Below are 13,621 nucleotides of genomic sequence, written 5' to 3' on the forward strand. Positions count from 1 at the left end.
CCTGCGTGAAATTCCCGCTGCCACGTATCGAGGAGATGTTGGCAAAGACCAGAGGAATCAAGTGGTACTCCACCATCGACTTAACCTCAGCTTACCACCAAATAGCACTGCATCCAGAGAGCAGGAAACTTACCTCGTTCATCACACCCTTTGGGTGCTACCAGTTCTGTAGGATGCCGTTCGGATTGGCGTCGGCAGCTGCTGTATTTCAAAAATTGATGCACCAACTCTTCAAGAACATGGAAGGCATCCAGTACTTCCAGGACGACATCCTGGTTATGGGCAAAGACAGAATGGATCATGATGCAAAGCTATCTAAGGTACTGAGAGTATTGGAAGAGAGAGGATTAACGGCGGAGTGGGAGAAATGCCGGCTAGGAATGGAGAAGGTGACCTATCTAGGACACGAGATTGGGGTGCAAGGGATCACGCCGAAGACAGAAAATGTGAGGGCCATTTGTGAGGCACCACCACCGGCCAACAAGGAAGAGGTCAGGTCATTCCTGGGTATGGCTGAATATTATAGCAAATTTGTCCCCCACTTCGCAACAAAGACCCACCACATGAGACAGTTAACACGGGAGAAGACAATGTTCAGATGGACGGAGGAAACCCAAGAAGAGTTTGAGAGCATCAAGAGAAATGTGGTGCAGGCGATACCGTTACAGGGATATGATCCGCAAGGGAGAACAATCCTCACTACCGACTCCAGCGACAAAGGACTGGGCGCAGTCCTGATGCAAGACAGGGGGCAAGGAGTAGTGGAGACCCTGAGCCTCACATCCCGAGTGCTGAGTGAGACAGAAAAGAAATTCAGCGTCATAGAAAAAGAGATGCTAGCCATGGTGTGGGCTATGACCAGATACATATAATTTCTATGGGGAACAAGGTTCCACTTGAAAACAGATCACAACCCCCTGGTAAAGGTACTAACGTCCAGTGGACATGCCAGCGCCACTCCCAGGGTTGCAAAGATGACCTTGAAGCTTCTAGAATATAGGTATGATGTCGAATACATCACCAGCAACAGGAACAAAGTGGCAGATTATTTGAGCCGGGCAGCTTCAATGGAAATGGGAGAAGAGGATCAGGAGGCCATGGAAGAAATGGTTGCGCTGATGGAAGACCAGGAAAGGGTCATCAGCAGCCAAGAATGGGAGGAGGCCTACAGGGAAGACCAGGATTTAAAGTAGGTAATGGAATGCATATTGAAGAATGGCCGGAGAAGAGACATCCGAGTGGGTACCTATGGAAGTACTATGACGTGAGAGAGGAACTCTCCGTGGACGACAAAGGAGTGTTCATATACAGAGGAGACAAGGTGATACCGCTGAGAGAAATCATCCCCAGACTACTCACGCTGCTACATGAAGGACATTTGGGAATAGGAAAGACGAAATTGAGGGCTAAGGAAGAGTACTGGTGGCCGGGCATGGACATACAAGCAGAACGCCATGTCAGGGAGTGTACCAATGTCAGAAGGCAGACACGACCCTAAAACCACTGAGGCCAGCCTTGGGGAAATTAGATACCCCCGTGAACCCATGGGAAGAACTGTCGATTGACATTCTAGGTCCTATTCTCGATGGACAAGGTACACAGAAATATGTATGTATACTCATCGACAGGTACTCCAAATGGCCAGATGTGAGGGTGGAAGAGGAAATGAACACAGAAACAGTATTAAAATTCCTAGCTGACACTTTCCTGAGGGAAGGGATCCCCAAGCTTATACTAAGCGACAATGGTCCACAGTTCACCTCAGATAAGTGGACCAAATTCATGGAAAGGAACGGCATAGTTGCTAAGCACACATCCATATACCACCCAGCGGGAAATGGGCTGGTGGAACGGTTCAATTGTGTACTGATGGGATCCATAAAGGCAGCAATTATGAGAGACAAGGAATGGGAGAGAGAGATATGGCAAATGATCTGGGCGTACCGCATCACTCCGACGAGCACGGGATATAGCCCATTCCAGATATTGAGGGGCCGAGATCCATTCACGAAGGACAACAGGGCGTGGAAGGAGAAAACAGTAACCAGTAAATGGTCGCCAGCTGTAGTCCAGGCGAACTTGGAAAGGGCCCAAGCAGTGTACACGAAACACTATAACTCTAGAAAGAATGTGAGAGACACTGGATTGGAAGAAGGAGAATGGGTGAGAGTTAAGTTGGCGGTGCGGCAAAGGAAGGGGGACAGCAAGTACAGTAAACCTCTCCAAGTCAAGGAGGTGTACGACAGAGCGGCCCTGCTTAGCGATGGGAATGTATGGTCCCAGGACCGCATGACAAGATGCAACAAAATACTACAATGGGATATGGGAGAACAAGATCTGGAAGAGATGGAGAGAAGCGGGGTGGAGCATGAACAGACCATGGTGAAAGAAGAGACTGAGAGAAGAAACATAAGGGGCGAGCAAGGGGCATTGAGATCACCCGGCGGAGAGATGCCCTGGCAAGGACACGGGTCCCAGGAGAGCCCGAAGGCGGGAAGTAGCCGAGAAGATGGAGGAGATACCCCGGGGAGATCCAGTGAGAGTGAAGTGACCTCCACTCCGGTAAGGTGCACCAGAGGGGGCAGAGCAGTGATGAGGCCAGACAGATTTCGGGACTATGACATGAGTGATGGACAGTAACTCCACAGTGTATTGAATGTATATAAAAGGGGAAGATATGTAGAGTTAGCATTCTAGTGCCCGGATCGGCGTGATGATGTAGCACGCCGATCTGCCATTTTAGGTTAAGCGTGCGCAGCTTTATTTCGGGTGCCGGAGCTGGAGAAGCCACAGGCTCGGCGCTCTCCGTTGAGAAAATTATAATAAAAGCATTGTGACCACACAGAACTGCCCTGTCATCAATGGAGGACAGAATATAACATTACTGTACCTGCACTAATTTTTTCCCCATTTAAAGCACTGGTTATATATGCAGTCTGTGTGAGAGAGCTCACCAGGGGCCTTTATATATTGCCTGTGTGACAGTGAGAGTGCCCTATATTGTTAGTGAAAAAGGCCCAGTGTTAATTTCAGTCTGTGCGACGGTGAGAACTCCCAAGATGTTAGGTATACAGTCTGTGTGAGGGCTAGAGCGCCTCCATTTTATATATACAGTCAGCAGAACAGTGATAGCGCCCCCTGTGGTGAGGTATGCATTCTCGGTGACAGAGAGTTTGCCCCTCCCAGTGGTAGGTCTACAGTTTGCATGACAGTGAGAGAGCCTCTTTGTGTTAGCCTAGGTATGCTGTCAGCGCACTCTAGTGTTAAGTGACAGTAAAAGCATTCCTGTTGTGAGGTATGCAGTTTGTGTTACAGGGATTGTAACAGTGAGAATACTTCCGGATGGCAGTCTGTGTGACAGTGAGAGCACCCTCTGGTGTTAGGTAGGTACGCGGTTTATGCGAGCGTGCCCTCCTGTGTTTTGGGTGACAACCGTGACAGTGAGTGCCCCCAGGTATCAGTCTGTATGACACAGAGTGCCTCCTGTGGTGTTGGGCATACTGAAGGGAGGAGCAGTTGCAGACTAGTCTTCTCCTGGGGATATTCGGGAGTCAGAACAGCCAGTGCAGCGGATAGATAGTCCTAGGGGGAAGGAGCGGGTGTTTAGTGAGGTATAAAGGAGTCAGGAGAGGTGGGTTTAGCCTCTTCCTGACTCCCGAGTACCACCATAGGGTTGGGGAAATAATTGTTGGAAAGTGAGCGGAGCCACGGTGTGGGGAAGAGGAGAACCAGCACGAATTGGTCAGAAACGCCCTGCGCATCCTTGGGGCAGCAGAGCACACACATTTACTTAGTTGGGGGATTTCAGAAGAGGCATGGGTTACTATGGCCCTTCCAACACGCTCTGCACTGGATGAGGCCGGTACCGCAGCTTGTTCACCCCGCGGGGAAAAACTAAGAGGAAGCGCGGGGGCAAGGCAGAGGTGCACCACGTACAGCAGCACCTGTAACAGCACAGCCTCCCCATTAAACTGTCTCCTGCTGAGGCACCACTGGTGCCTGGGGAGGGGGCGGGGAAACATACAGTACCGCATACAGTGAATGAGGCACAGGGCCCCCGGAACTCCGATATCCTACTCAACCAGAAGGCCAGGATTTTGAGGATGGCAAAACTTTCAAGATGGCGGGGTGTGGATTTACAGGTGCACATTCGGGAGCAGCACCAGCTGATACAAGACATGAAGGAAAGGTGGGAGCGTCTATGCAGAGCCAGGAAGGGGGCATTGGAGGAGAGCCACGGTCTGGACATGGCAACTGATAAGGAGGCACTTGCACAGGGAACAGGTCTGCAGGTTGTGGAGAGCAAGGCTGATGGATGGCCAAGTGTGGCGGACATACAAGTAGGTTCAGGGAACGCTGGAGCGGCTCATGGTCATGATGGTGGGAAAGGCCCCTCAGGGTGGTGAAACCTAATGGGTGACAGAGCTATGATGTCAGCAGGTGAGGCTGGCAGGCAGCTGGCAAAGCCAATGGAGCACATGACTGCCCGGACGTGGGCCTGAGAGGGCAGGGAGGGTGTTCAGAGACCCTTCTTACACCATGGGCTAGGTCCAGTGGCACCCACCCAGATCGATTCCTTTGGTTGCTGAGAGATGTGCCCGAGAGAAAGAGTGGCACAGTTGCAGGTCAAGAGTTGTGGGAGGAGGGTGCTGGAGAGGATGATATGACGTTGGGCTATGAAGAAGGCAGAGATGAGTGGGAGGAGGATGAGCTGCAGGATGATGATGAAGTGGGTGTGCTGAAGATGCACAAGACGGGGAGAGGTGAGGCCACCAGGTGCTCCTCAGAGGTCAAGTGCAGACAAGGGAAGCTTCGCAAGGACAGGAGGAACGTTGGCGAAGTGCCTGCAAGTAACAGATTGGTGATCAGTGTGGGATTGGCAGGAGAAGGTTACTGGGGCAAAGGCATGTAAATTGGTCGGAGTTAGTGATGGGGTCTTTGAGGATGGGGGCACTAAAGTGGTGCCGAAGGCAACGCCCAGGGAGACTGGATGCATTATGGTCAAGAAAGGAAAGGGGGGGGGGCGAGGCCAAAGAGGAGGAGACACACAAAATGGCTTTCCTACATGGGTTTGGCAATGTCCCTGGGGTAACATATTTCTGACAAGACTAAGAACAGGATCTGGAAACATGAGAAGGTGGATGTTTTCGAGCTATTACATAGGGACATTCAGGCTAAGGAGGGGTTCCACAGAGGAGGAATAGGAACTGACAAGGAGACCCAGGATGCCCATTAACATGGAAAACTGGGCATCTGCTTTCCTAATCTATGCAAGCGTCTATTATGACATGCACGAAGATGGGGCCCCGTTTTTTTTTTAACTACATGGACATTATTAGGATGGCGCAGATGCATTTTGGAGGTTTTCGGTGCTCAGTTACGATGAGAAGTTTGGAGCTTGAGTGATTCTTAATATGGACAAGCAATGGGAGGAGGAGGAGGATGATCCAGTGGATGTTGCGGACTCAGTCCACGGCATAGACGCATACAGCTAGCGGCCTTCTGATGACGTACTGGCCCTTTAAGCCCCAGCCCACTCAACAGGGGGCAGGTTATCTGCCTAAGCCAGCAAGAACTACTGTTAGGGCGTGTTGGAATTTCAGCAAAGGTTTATGCACCAGACACCCAAGTAAGGTAAAACACAAGTGTTCAAATGTGGTGCTTCACACTGGCCAGCTTTGCAGTGCAGTGGAGGGCAGCCAGAGGTAGGGGACATCAGGGCATGGCTGGGCCAAAGGGCCGCTATGCCCATTAAGGAGGAGGGTTTACTCCCATTACTCGCGGTCTACCTGAACATGGAGGCAACGTTGAAGTTGGAATGGGGTTTCAAAGAGGGTTTTTGGGTTGGGTACCAGGGCCCTGGGGAACACAAATGGGCAGTCAAATTACAATCAGTGAAGGAAGCCCCGGAGGCAGTGGCTGCGAAATTGCAGGAGGAAGTTGAAGGGAGGATCATTAGTCAATGTTTTAATTAGCCATTGCCAGACTTGATGGTTTACCCGCTGGGGGTGGTGCCTAAGAATGAAGTGGGGGAGGGGGGGGGCGGCTCCAAATGATTCACTATTTTTCTTTGCCAGAAGGTGTTTCAGTCAATGATTTCATTGCTGCAAAAGACTCTTGGTGAGATGCTGTGGTAAGCGGGCCGGGCTAGCAAAATGTGCCATCAAATCTGCCTTCCATTTGTTGCCCATTCCCTCGGATGACTTCTCATTGCTGAGCATGCAATTTGGTCGGGTGGTGGAGGGGCACTTACATGCCATGGGCTGCACCATTTCAAGTGCATTGGTTGAGGATTTCAGCACCTTTTTGCAGTGGGTGTTACTAAGAGAAGTGACCATCGTGAAGTGTCCCATTACTTGGATGACTGTTTGTAGGTAGTAAGGACTCCGGGAGTTGCCACAGGGTGTTGGAACAATTTTTGTCCTTGGTGTTCCACTGGACCCCAGAAAAGACAGATGGCCCCAGGACTGTGTTGACATTTTTTGCAACTGAGCAGGAGACAGTTGTTGGTGGCCAGGTTGCAGTAGGCAAAACTACAGGAGATTCTGCAATTTTTGGTCACCGTGATCGGCGAGATGAGGATTGAGTGGAGGTAGGTGCAGAATTGTTGAGATTTTTGTATTTTACATGCAGAGTGGTGAGGAGGGAGAGAGCATTTTGTAGACGTTGGGTATGGCGATGTCGGGAACGGTTTTGCCCCATCACATGGTACAGATCTCTCTGGTAGCTCGAGATAATCTAGGTATTTGGAAGATGTTTTTGAATGAATTAGAAGTGGTGTCCATCATTGAGGAAGAGAACATGGTGAGGCAGGTGCACATTTTTTCCAGATGCAGTGGGGAACATGGTTTTGATTTCTTCCAAGATGGGAGGTAGCGTGCAGAGAGGTGTCCCCTAAACTGGGCGCAGCAGGGATGGAGCATAACCTTTATGGGAATTTTACCTGCTGTTGGAGGTCTTGACAGTGTGGACAGCTGGTAAACAGGTCGGTGATGTTGAATGTAGACAACATGACGGTGTTGGATCTAGTCATTGACTTGAGAGATTTGAGGCTGTTGAAATAGTTTATGCTGGGATATTTGTGTTTGAACATCACTTTCAGGGCTAAGCGTGTGTCAGGTGTGAATAATGGTAAAGACATCGTTCGTAGCAGCACCAATTCTGCAGCTTGGCAACAAGAGCAGAGGACACCAAGACACCGTTACCTGCAGACATTTGAACGTGGAGGTAATGAGAGTGATTTGTCTGGTTGAGCAGTCTTTAGCTGCATCTACTAAGAGAAACTACCGTCTGGCATGGAGCAAGTTTGGGGAATTTGAGAGCGCGATAATACAGGTACACAATGACATTGAAGGGACAGTGTTGAATTTTGTTATGTCATTAATTGTCTATCGCCCACAACCATTGCAGGCAAGTTGGCGGGTATTTTATTTTATGGGCAGTTTTATTGGGATTTTGACCCAACCAGGGATGAGATTTTGGGGAGGCTTTTGAGAGCGTGCTGCAGGGAGGGGGGCACATTGCAGAAGGCGATTACGCCGGATTAGGTAAAGGGTCTTCTTACTGTTTTGTCGGATTGTTACGTTTTTGAGGGGGCGCTGTCCAGGTTATGCATGATTTGGATGTTTTGGGGGGCTTTCAGAGTGTCTGAATTGTTGGGGTCTGCGCAAAACTCAGGGGTGCTCCATGGGGAGACACTTTTGGAGGAGGGCAGTATGGGAATATGGCTGCAGGGATCCAACACGGATCAGTCAGGGAAGGTTAAGTTGGCATGGCTGCTGGAGGAGAGCAGTGCTGAAGTGTGCCCAGTGAATGAGTGGCAAATGTTTCAGGTTTGGCCAGGGTGCAAGCAGAAGGTTGTATTCTCACGAAATGGGAGTGAGTGTGACAGCTTTTCAGCTGCTGGCAGTGTTGAGCTTTACTTTACAGAAGCGGAGGAGGGATCCAGCGCGGTTCAGGACACACTCCTTCAGAAGAAGGGCTGCTATTTCAGAGGCGCACTTGCGTTGAGACTGGAGCCAGTCCAAAGGGTAGGCAGGTGGAGGTCAAAGTGTTGTGAGCTATGTGCAAAAATGAGAGATTTCTGTGCGAAGGATGGGATGAGGAGCACTGTCCCACTAACTCCTTTTTTGCCGATAGGTGCGTGAGCGGTCCTGGGACAAGTAAGCTGGTGACATGAACAGTTGGACACTCCTTTGTGCACTGGGCAGCAAAGTATGCGGACGAGCAGATATATGGATGGAACTTTGGATTGCCCAGCTGCAGACACGAGGTGCCAAGTTGGTCCCGCGAAGAGGTTGTCCAGATATGCTCCTGGTGCATTTGGGGGCGCACAATCTTGTCCAGTTGTTGGGGTGGACATTGCTTCAACATATGCGAAACAGAACAAAGTGGCTAGCCAGGATACTTATAAATCCAAATTATAGCCCACACAGCCCATAAGTACTGCGTGACCGAGCCATTTACTTAGCAAAACATTTATTTTAGATTTGTAATCAAGTTTCAAAATTCATAAGAACATGTCATCAAAAAGGAAAACACTGTCAAAAACAGTCAAGTCGGAGGCAAAAACAAGTAATTGTGTGCACAATAAATCCAAAATATGCAAACATAAAAACTGAATATGCAAACATTTAAATGACACCAAAGTGCAACTTAGAATACATTACATACATTTCAAATAAATTGAGATCAAAAAACATTCAACATGTAAGGAAAAGACCAGTCCTTTGACTAAAGTACCAGTGGACAGGCGGAATGAGAGATGGAAAACAACTGCCTGCCTGTCTCACAAGGCCTGTGACTAGATGTTCAATCTGGTTGCACGCAAGGGCCCACAAGAGTGGAGTAATTTGATCCCTAGCTGCACCCTTCTTTCTTGTCACATTCTGGGGGTCAACGCGTTTCGAACCAAGATAAGTAAAGGTTCTCCTCAGGACGGGGACTGGGTATAGTCTTCACTGCACCACGGGCAAAAGGGATTGCAGGAGTGGAGGTAGACTGTACAACGGGACAATTCCCAGATTAATTGTCCAGTTGTACAGTATACCTCCACTCCTGCAATCCCTTTTGCCCGTGGTGCAGTGAAGACTATACCCAGTCCCCGTCCTGAGGAGAACCTTTACTTATCTTGGTTCGAAACGCGTTGACCCCCAGAATGTGACAAGAAAGAAGGGTGCAGCTAGGGATCAAATTACTCCACTCTTGTGGGCCCTTGCGTGCAACCAGATTGAACATCTAGTCAAAGGCCTTGTGAGACAGGCAGGCAGTTGTTTTCCATCTCTCATTCCGCCTGTCCACTGGTACTTTAGTCAAAGGACTGGTCTTTTCCTTACATGTTGAATGTTTTTTTGATCTCAATTTATTTGAAATGTATGTAATGTATTCTAAGTTGCACTTTGGTGTCATTTAAATGTTTGCATATTTTGGATTTATTGTGCACACAATTACTTGTTTTTGCCTTTGACTTGACTGTTTTTGACAGTGTTTTCCTTTTTGATGACATGTTCTTATGAATTTTGAAACTGGATTACAAATCTAAAATAAATGTTTTGCTAAGTAAATGGCTCGGTCACGCAGTACTTATGGGCTGTGTGGGCTTTAATTTTGGTTTATTAGTATCCTGGCTAGCCACTTTGTTCTGTTTCTCAATTGTTGAGGTCCAGGCCGGTCAGTTGTTCGGACCCAAAACCTTTTTGTGAACACGCTTCAACATATGCAGCAGGACTTAAAGTTGATCAAGGGGAAATTTTCGGGGACATGTTTGGTGTGGGCTGAATTTGCACCTTGTAGGAAGTAGAGGAATGCGAAAAAGCATGCGGCCATCAACAAGGTTCGGGGGAATCTCGACAGGTCAATGAGGGTGTTTTGCATGCCCAGAGACATTAAGGTGATAGCCCACCGGAGCATAAAAAGAGGAACAGTGTCTCTTTTGCAGTGATAAGGCACATTATTCGCAGATGGGCAATGCTTACTATATAATGAAAATGAGGGATGTGTTGAGTAAGTTGTGGAATGAAAAGATTAGGTATAGAAGGATACACCAATGAATGCCCAAATGTGCAGCAGCAGGGGAAAGGGGGCTAGTAAAATGCCTTTTGGGGTTTTCCTGATGGCGGTACGTGGGGGGTTGGAGAGTGACATGCAGCCGTATCCAATGCTGGGGTGGGGGGTTGAAGGGAGCACAGGCTAAGGAAGACTATGTGTGTTCCTTATACAAGAAAAATAGGTTTCATTGGGGGAGTGGAAGAAGGTCAGTGAGTGAAAGGGGAAAAAAGGAACCAATGTATGAGGCACTGGGGTGAAAGTCTGGCGCGGAGTGTGAATTGTTTGGTGAAGAAAGGAATGATGTTTTAGAAATGTTGGACTATGTTGATGTGTGTTAAAGTTGTTTAACTGTTTTTTCAGCCCTGTCCTAATAAATGGCCTTTTACGCTATATGGTGGTATAGCGTGTGATTTAGTGAAACCTGTAGGACTTTAGAGCGCTCCCTAGTGTTAGGGATACAACCAGTATTACAGTGACAGCGCAATATACGGGAGCCGTAAAATCTGTGTGACTGTTGTTCGGTGAAAACAATCTGTTGGGCAGGCACAGGTTCACTTTGGTGAATCATACAGTCTATTTGAAAGGGAGCGCACACCCTGGTGTTAAGTATACTGTTTATGTGCGACAGTGAGATTGCAGTCTGGTGGTTGGTTTTAACAATGTGAGTGCCCCCATGTTAGGTATACACTTGGTGCGACAAAAAGAGCTCCTCTTGTGAAGTATACAGTCTGAGTGACAATGGAAGTGCCCCTTTTGTATGATTTCTTTCTGTGTGTGTGAGAGACACAAAGAACACACCCTGATGTGAGGTACACAATCTCTGATAAGGAGTACACTCCCTGACATTGCGACAGTGCCCCTGGGTGTCAGTCTATGTGACAGTGAAAGCACCCTGTGTGTTCGGTATACACAGAGAGCACGGCTCCTGGGGTTAGTATGCCAACACTGGTGCAGTGAGTGCGCCTCCTAGTGTTAAGTATATAGTCTGTAATATGGTGTTAGCCATTACTTTAAATGGACAGGTACTATCCGGTATGGAGTTCCTGCACTTCACACCGCTGCAATACATTCAATGGGAGTGAACCTGCACTTCAAGAACAAATTTCTAAAGAAGGAGTGTAACCTGCACTTCAATGTTTCTATTTAAATCACTGGTGTTAGGTAAATCAATCTGTGTGACTTTTAGAGCAAACATAACAGGTGATGAACAGAATGCAGAACAATGTCATACATTCACCCCAGTACAGAGATCTGGGCCTAAATCCATAGTTTTTTTGCTCACCATGCCATTCCAGTTTGAACTCAGCCATATGCAAATCAGTCTTGACCCTGTGCCCCATGGGAACAGTCAGGCCCGGACTGGCCGTTGAGGGCACCGGGCAATTCCCCGGTGGGCCGCATGTTTGGGGGCCGGTTTTGGGGCCCTGGGGCCGTTTTTGTTACAGGGCCGTTATGCTGCAAAAACGGCCCTGTAACAAAAACGGCCGAAAACAGGCCCTGTCAAAGAGCGCATTCGCACCTCTCCCCCTTCCCCTCTCCTCCCGGAGGGGGGCCGGCCGAGCACTTTGCCAGGGCCGGTTCTGGTTCCCAGTCCGGCCCTGGGAACAGTTCAGCCCGAACTGCCAAGCCAGGTCCTCCCTGGACTGGAAACAAGCATCCAAGAACCGGTTTCGGGCTTTCAGCCCTCATCAGCCAGGATAGCTTGATTCCAGTGACATGAAGAGCACCCACACTGACGGGTATACCGTCTATATAACACTGAGAGTATGGTCTTCACCCAGTGTACTCTGTGGTGATGCTGAGGGGCCCCGATTGTTGTGATGTATACAGTCTGTGTAACAGTAAGACCACCCCCTGGTGTGCATGAATCTGACCTGTGACGTTTTCACTGCTCCGAAAGCTGATGCCGCCCACGCTCCGGAAGTTGTTCATGCCAAGCACACTGTGGCTCAGGGTGGGTTCGTCACTATCCGGTTTGTTCACGACCACAAACCCTTCCAGTAGCTGATCCTGGGGTAGAGGATTGCTTCTTTTTTTCCCTCGGAAGAAGCTGCCAAACTTCTTGCTAGCTCTGGTCTGCTTAGTCTCGGCGACCCCGTTGGGGACCGTGATCTCACCCCCATTCTTGCCTGGCTCCTGTTTAGGCCTCAAGTCTGGTACAAGCTTGGTGCTGGCGCCGTTTTTTCGGAGGTTCAGGCTGGGTGGCTCCTCCACTGGTGGGATGTCTGAATTGTCCTGCTTCACCGTCGCCAGGTCCTCCAGAAACTTTTCCAGACGCTTCTGGCTCTCGCTTTCACTATCATCCACATTCTGGTTTCCATGGGCTGCTGGGGGCCGTGGCGCCCCTCCCCAGCGAATCATCTCACCCGGGGCCAGTCCAGTCCCTACTACTAATGCATATTTTGGGTTTATCATCTTGCGCGCCACAGTGGGGGCATAGTTAAGGCCGTCAGCATGGCCCCGGGCTCCAACGCCTGGTCGTGGGCTCGGCCGATAGTCTGGGAGGTTCAGCTCTTTGTAGAGGTTCACCTCCTCGGAGATGGCGTAAAGTTCGCGGAACTCGATGTCAAACATCTCAACGTTCTGGCCCGTGATGTACGTCAGCAGGTTGCGGTCCAGTCGTAGGGAGCTCCAGGTTAACCTGAGGGGGATGACAAATAAAAAGTTAGATTTAGAGCAATGAACAAAAACAATGCTTATTACCAGGGCCCAAGTCTTAAAAAAAGAAGTGGGGGGACTATCCTAGTTAGGCAGTATGCAAGTGACATCACGGCGTATGACATCACACATGCCATCAAATGATTTGACATCATAGAAAGTTTTTTGTCCTTAAGGGCGATGGCAGCTCTCCGGCTGTAGGTGCGAGTCGGAATAGGCAGAGTGTATTATCCGATCGCTAATACGGGTGCATATACATGATGCAAGTGTGAAGCGCTGTAAGTCAAAGATGTAGGTTAATTATTATATTGTTTCCGGATCAGGTTTTGGGGAAGAGTAGGGCAAGGATGTGTAAAATTAAGAATACTATTGTGTTAAGAATGTTAATTGAGAGAATCACGTGGCCAATCAATAGATACGAACACAGTTAAGACAAATAGAGCTCCGATTGAGCATACTGTGAAGAATTATTACTCATATTATTTCGATTTTTTGTCCTTTAAGATTCCCAGTGTTGGATAAGAGGACCTATCTGAAGGTAAAAAGCAGAGAATCGATCTGCCAATGATGAGATCATAATATATAATTTATGTTGTAGTGGGTGTCAGGTCACATGTTTTTTGGCACTTTTCACTTGCACTTGGGCACCATTGTATTGAGTTGGCTGTGATTTTGAGATTTTTGTGTTACAGAGGGTGGACCATATTGAAGCTAGTCTTTAAAACATCCATACCAACAATTAAGTATGTTTTTTTTAGATTATTATTCACAGATTTGTGCAGAGTGACAAGACATTGGTCCTGAAGAATGCTACGAATTTACATCATTTAGCAGAAACATGTTGACCTAGTCGATAGGAAAACATCCTTATCCCTGTTGTTACACGGTTTTTAAATTCTATCAATTTGGGATATTG

At 48.5% G+C, this 13,621-nt stretch overlaps 1 protein-coding gene across 1 annotated transcript in view; it reads right to left on the minus strand.

The window, feature by feature from the left end:
• Nucleotides 1-13,621, minus strand: part of SACK1F (scaffolding CK1 anchoring protein F) — a 135,560-nt gene that overhangs the window by 48,087 nt on the left and 73,852 nt on the right. The window contains exon 4 of the mRNA XM_086963463.1: nucleotides 11,922-12,688. Coding sequence (XP_086819589.1) covers nucleotides 11,922-12,688 — 767 coding nt within the window. The remainder of the gene's footprint in view (nucleotides 1-11,921; nucleotides 12,689-13,621) is intronic.

This window comes from Lissotriton vulgaris, chromosome 1_1, assembly GCF_964263255.1.
Source record: "Lissotriton vulgaris chromosome 1_1, aLisVul1.2, whole genome shotgun sequence".
Classification (NCBI taxonomy): domain Eukaryota; kingdom Metazoa; phylum Chordata; class Amphibia; order Caudata; family Salamandridae; genus Lissotriton; species Lissotriton vulgaris.